The following is a 6433-nucleotide window of genomic DNA, read 5'->3' on the forward strand; positions in this document are numbered from 1 at the left end:
GAATATTACTTTTCTATGGTTTATGATGATGTTAAAGAGTTGTATGTTGGGAAAGTGGTCACCCTTTGTCGGGAATTAGTGAAAGAGTATCAATTGAAGTTTTCACCAACTGTTTATTGCTTTGATTATATTGGTAGTAGTTCTTCTACTAGATCTACAGGGGTTTTTATAAGAAAGCAACCAAATGGATGACAGGTTTTGATAATTATGTAAACAATGGAGATTGTGCAGTTGTTGCAGAAAAATTAGATTCATATTTGGATGAGAAAGTTATACCCCGGATGGAAGATTTTAATATTTTGAGTTGGTGGAAGACAAACGCTAATAGGCATCCTACATTAGCTCGAATTGCTAGAGATATTTTAGCAATTCTAATTATAACAGTTGCTTTTAAATCAGCTTTTAACACCGGTGGTAGAGTTGTGAGCCCACACCGTAACAAACTTCATCCAAGCACATTGGAGGCCTTAATGTGCTGTCAAAGTTGGTTACGAGCTTACAATAGCAGTATGAGTTTATTTTACATTGTAATTATATTATACAATTATTAATATTTGCACTTATAAGTTACGTTACTTATATCATTTTCATTGTTTTAGGTTTGAAATCTGAGACTATCTCTCAATTTGCCACATTTCTCGAGGAAGAACAGGAGGAGGTAAATAGTTTTATTAAAAATATTAATTAAGTATCTACATTTATTTCATTTATTTTATTGTCGATATAAAAATAATTTTTTTTCTTTTTATTGTAAGATTATGAAGATTGAGTCATTGACAAAGATAATTATTTTAATAATTTATATTTTGAATGTGACTTTGTAATGAATCAATATTAATGTAAGATATATTTTGAACTTTATTTTTATCTGAATTTTTTATTTTAATATGATTAATTTAAAATCGAAAATAAAAAAATGTATTAAACTATTAATTATTCGGGGACCGGGGACCCTTGGGGATCCCCTGTTATTATTCGGGGAGGGGATGAGGATTCTCTCAAGCAATTCTGACGGGGACGGGGAGGGGATGGGGGTATACGCAAAATATCGGGGATGGATATGGGGAGATTGGTCCCCTCCCCTCCCCTCCGCTCCCCATTGCCATCCCTAGGTATACTCACCTACTTTTGGTGAATTTGTGGAGTCAAAATAATGACACGAATTTAGATAAACGTCGATGTAACCAAACTCAAATAAAATAATAAGTCGCATTGATATAGGAAGTCTTTGTTGACACCTTAGTATTTCAAAAATGAATATCTTTTTATAAACATAATTCAGAAACAGAAAATATTCTATATATTGAGAATAGGATCAAAATCGATTGAATTTTGAAGATTTGAAATTCGAAACAAAAATTTAAATTTTCTTTTGACTTCCTTTTATTTAAACAAGCCCGAAACGTGGTCAACACAAAAGTTAGAGACATCAGACTTTGTGCATATATGCTTTATCGAAATGAAATGAGACAGAGAGAACCGCTCATTGGAGTTTATTGGTGAAGAAAAGAAGCAGATAAATGCAATAACAAGAAAATGTGTAAAGAGTTGAAATGAATGAGAGAGAGAGAGAGCAAGTTGCTCGTGGGGTTTATTGGGAATAAACAATAATTAAATAGGATACAAAAGGATGGCTTTGAAAAGGCTGATAGAGGGGTGCGAATAGCACCACTCTTTTAATAGTAAAGTACCATTTTAGTCATCAATGGGCTTGGAGGAAAATATGTCATATTGCTTTATTGGGCTTTTCTCATTTGGGCTTTATCCATATAAGTCTTGCAAGAAATTGAAACTGCGGCGATTCTCCATCGTCTTTAATTATCTTTATATTATTGAGGTGCTTCTATTACACATAGCCACACTTATAATCTATATAATCTATAAATATCATACTGATAATTTAATATCATGTCGAAATTATTAAACTGCACTATTCTGGTATTGGAAAGATGATTCTCTGTAAATCCCAATGGACATTTTAGAATAGATTTAAGAAAAGCTATCTCAATTCACCTTTATCCAATTATTTTCGCTGTGCTTTCACATGCTATGATCTTTATGCAAAGCAAACTCTATACCATGCCTAAACCATATGAACTTTTAGTCCCCACCTCTTGAATGCATGCTTACATTTAATCTAAAGATAAAGCTAAACTTTCCCAGTACTTTTTCATCTATGCATAGGATGCGTTAGGAGTTCAAATGTTGCGCCTTCTAATCCACAACGCCGTAAACTAAAATCACCAGGCGTCAGGTGAAAATGAGTGACATTTAACGCTAGAATTACAAAATGGTTCTCAATCCATGTGGTAGTTCTGAAAGAAAGTCCTGATGAATTTTTATTCTCTCTGGGAAAAGATTCAAGTTATTAAACAAAAATTATAAAAGAGAGATGCACGGTGTCGAACAATTAAATAATTGAAAAAGAAGGGCCACCAAATCCTAAAGGTTCACAGGGGAAACAGCTGTTTTATTTGATTTTCCAACTGGGTTAGTGGCATTGCAAGCAACAAAGTAAGGCTACTAATATTAATCATTCTTTTCCGAATTCCTTGTTGAAAGAGGGAGAGGTTTTCAGGGAGCTGCTTATTAGCAATGCCAAGGCCCAAGTCAGTTACACAAACAAATTATTGTAGGTCCATGCCTGTTTAAGTAACAGCCAACAGAAGAGTGTGGTTGTGGGAATAGCAGTGAGGAAACGCACATGCTCAGTAACAAATGCACATGGTTTAGACCCACGGTTTTCTGGACGGAAATCTCCCATAAACTACCAAACAAGTCTAAAAAAATAATGGCAGTCTTAATCACTACCAACAAGGAAATAGACGATAAGGAATGTAGATTGAGTAATATCATTTTGGGAGCTGAGAATATTGACAGTTCAAAATTGAAGTTGGAAAGAGTAGGCACTTACCAGATTAGAAGATCGCAGATTCCCTGCAACTTGAGGGATGGATGATGGCAGGCAAATGCACATTGCCAAAATCTTAGCAAAAACAGGCACATCTTGCGTATAAAGAAACCAATTAAACCGCAGGAGAAAAGTGACTGTCTAAAATTATTAACACCTTCTAATTTAAAACTTGTGTAAAATCATTAGAGTTTATTCAAGTTAAAGACGAGATGGCTTTAAAAGCTTGGATTTGAGATCCTTGACCAAAACGTAGAGGTTAGGCCGAACAATCTCGGTAAGCCCTGAGCGTCCACTGTCCGATGCACCATTTAATTATGGGGATAAGTCAATAAATCGCCTGTAGGGCCTAACAAGAAGAGTTAAAAGTCCACAAATCATGCCATGCATATCGAACAGAAATTGCAACCTCCTACAAATGGTGCACAAATTTGCAGCAATCTTCTCACTTCTGCAACTTCAACATGACAAAGACAGTCTTCCTTGCAGAGTGTGTGGAGAAAGAAAGCCTGAACCCTTACATGGCATAAATAAATCTCAATTGCCCAATCACCATTAATAGCTAAAATAATAAACAGACATCAACTCAAGATAATAAAGCAGTATTTTTTAATTTAGTTCTTGGTGAACACATGAGTTCAACTCTAATTAGATCAACAAACCAAGATTATGTCTTTACAGAGAAATTTTTCATTGGAAGTTTGACTAGCAGCATCTACTTCTACACAAATTAACAACAATATGAAAAAAAAAAAAAAGGGACAATAAAGAAAGGAATGTGCAAAAGAAAAAAAAAAATTCAAGAACTAAGCTAAACACAATTATTGTAAATACAAACGGATGAATCATCCTCATACTCCTGAATGCTATCAAGTGTAAACTGCTATGGTCTGGCAAAAACACCCCAAATTTTACCACGTCCAAGACTTTCCAATAGCTTGTTAGCTCCCTCAATGTCCATCTCAACAAGTTTCCGCAAGTGTAAACAAGCACCAGCAGCAACCATTTGCTTTCTACACTTACGACAATGTACAAGAGCAGCCAAAATTGCAACAGGGTATTTCTTATCCAAATTCTGAATCAAAGGATCCAACAATTGAACTACAGTCACAATCCCTCTCTCGTCCTTTCGAAGAATCTTTCTATTACCTGCATACAACATAAGTGTCGACAATGCTTTAGCAGCCGATTCTTTCTCCTCAACAGCCTTTCCATCCAACATCTTAATCAAAGGTCCAATGCAACCACATTCACCCATTTCTTTCCTGGCCTTAGAATTAATCCCCAACCTATAAACAGCTCGAGCAGCAGCAATTCTCACGCTTAAAACACCACAATTCAACACATTAACAAGCCTAACAACAAACCCATCGGAAACTAAAACTTCAGCAATCGGAAGACAAGAGGCCAACTGACTTAGCAATTCAACAGCCACTTCAAGACTCTTAACTGCAGAAACTGAATCCCAGTAACTCTTCAAAGACCCAATCCCTCCTTCTCTAACAATTAAAAGCTTCAAACTTTCATCATCCGAAACCAAATTACACAAACACCCAAATACATTTTCTTGAGCCAATGCAGTCCCAGAAGCCACAAGGCCAAGAAGCACCATAACAGCATTCTCCTCGATGAAATTCTCTTTAATCTCACTAAACCCAGCAAGATTCCTCAAAACCCCGGCCGCAAAAGCCTGTGAACCCGGCGTTCCCGCTTGACAAATTTCTAACAAAGACGAAATCCCACCTCTAGAACCAATCGCTCTGGCGTTTTCTTTCGAAAAACTCAAAGCTTGTAAAGCAACACAAGCTCTTTCCTTCGCAAACCCACTTCCAGATTCAAGAACTCGAATCAAATGATTCAACAACAACAAGCCTTCAGCAATCAACACGTGTTTGCTGCTATCAACCATCGAAACCCTAGCAATTGAGGCAACGGTTTTTTCTTTCATTTCTAAAGAACTCGAGTCCATTAGCTTAACAAGAACCGGAACCACGCCCTGAGCCACGGCAATCACCACATTCTTATCGTCCTCTTGTAAAAGCCCGAGCAACGAGTCCATCGCCGAGTTCTTGGACTCAGCGATCCCAATCTGCAACCGAGTTATCAAATTCCTCGACTCAGCCCTCACGACCTCCCTCTTCGAACCGGACGAAACAACGCCGTCCTGAAGAACCCCGCTCTTAATCAAAACGTCGCCGTCCTGAAGAACCCCACTCTTAATCAAAACGTCGCCGTCTCTCACGTGCCGGTCCAGCTTCGCCAGAACAGAGTCGATATCGCTCTGGGTTTTGAGCTTCCCTTCCGTCAAACTAACCCCTTGGCATTTCTGCGCCACCGACGCGGCTTCGATTAAGGTGTGGGAAACGGAGTGGACGTGGTCGAGGCACAGCGTATTGGAGGCAGCGGCTGGGAAGTCGGAGAAATCTTTGAGCTGGGTTTCGAGATCGTTGAGTTTAGTTTTAACGATGACCCATTTGCCTTTGAAGTGTTTTACGCGTGGGATTTGGTCGAGGAGGGAAGATAGATGCTGAGTTGAGAGATTGATCGGGTCTGTTTCTGGTGCTTTCATGGCTGTTTTATGTTAAGTTATGCGTTTGTTCCCCGGCTTCCTTCTCAAATTTTATTTTTGCTGGAAATATAAAAAGGCCAAAGAAAGAAAGTCAGAGAGATTAGGGTTTAGAGTCTACGCGGTCCAGAGATAAAAAGACTCAACGAGAGTGAAAGTGAAACGAAGATATAGGTGGCTCTGATGAGGTTGAGAACCAGACGCAGATCCTGGAGCGTGCATTGCACGATTCTTGGGTCTCATTGATTGCTGGTTCCCGCCAGTCGCTAATTTCTTTTGACCGCCAATTAGCCAAGTAACCCAATGTCAATACAACTTGTACATAATAAATCGATATTTAAGCATACCCCAAAGAATCGTTAAGGAAGCCTTTAATGACTACAATAATCATCTAAGTAGGGATGGCAATTGTGCCCGTAAATTCGTAAATTCATCTAAATTTATCTGTTAAAATCTACCCACTACGCATAATTTTACAGGTTGCGGGCGGATTTGGTATGAAAAATTGAAGCTCGCACTTGGATGCGGGTAGGTTTGGTATTAGCCTAATATTCGGTGGATACCCGTATGGATATCCGTCAGACCCGTAATATTTTTTTAAAAGATTTTTAATTTAATTTTAATTGAAAAAAACTTAAATCTAAAAAATATATAAAGTAAATAATGTAATTATGTAAAGTGCCAAATAACATTGTAGTAGACTTCATCCAAAGATGTTGGAGGCTTTAATGTGTGCTGAATTTAGTGGTATGAAAATGCATTTTTACTTCAATAGAATATAATATATGTTATACATTACAAACTTATAATCATCTATCTTTTTTCTTGATATACTTGTTACTTGTAGATGCAGAATCTTCGAATAAAGTAGGAAATAGCAAATTCTCCGAAAATAAAGATATTGTTAATGAGGTAAGGAATAAGTTTTTTTAATTTAATTCGTGGATTATTATATA

At 37.2% G+C, this 6433-nt stretch overlaps 1 protein-coding gene across 1 annotated transcript; it reads right to left on the minus strand.

Annotated features, from left to right (window-relative positions):
- Positions 1 to 3544: 3544 nt before the first annotated feature.
- On the minus strand, positions 3545 to 5611 carry LOC18045330. Its single transcript, XM_006436860.2, has one exon. It carries the CDS (start codon positions 5478 to 5480, stop codon positions 3795 to 3797), a length of 1686 nt encoding a protein of 561 aa, XP_006436923.1. The 5' UTR covers positions 5481 to 5611; the 3' UTR covers positions 3545 to 3794.
- Between the last annotated feature and the right edge of the window lie 822 nt (positions 5612 to 6433).

This window comes from Citrus clementina, unplaced genomic scaffold (assembly GCF_000493195.1).
Source record: "Citrus clementina cultivar Clemenules unplaced genomic scaffold, Citrus_clementina_v1.0 scaffold_4, whole genome shotgun sequence".
NCBI lineage: Eukaryota > Viridiplantae > Streptophyta > Magnoliopsida > Sapindales > Rutaceae > Citrus > Citrus x clementina.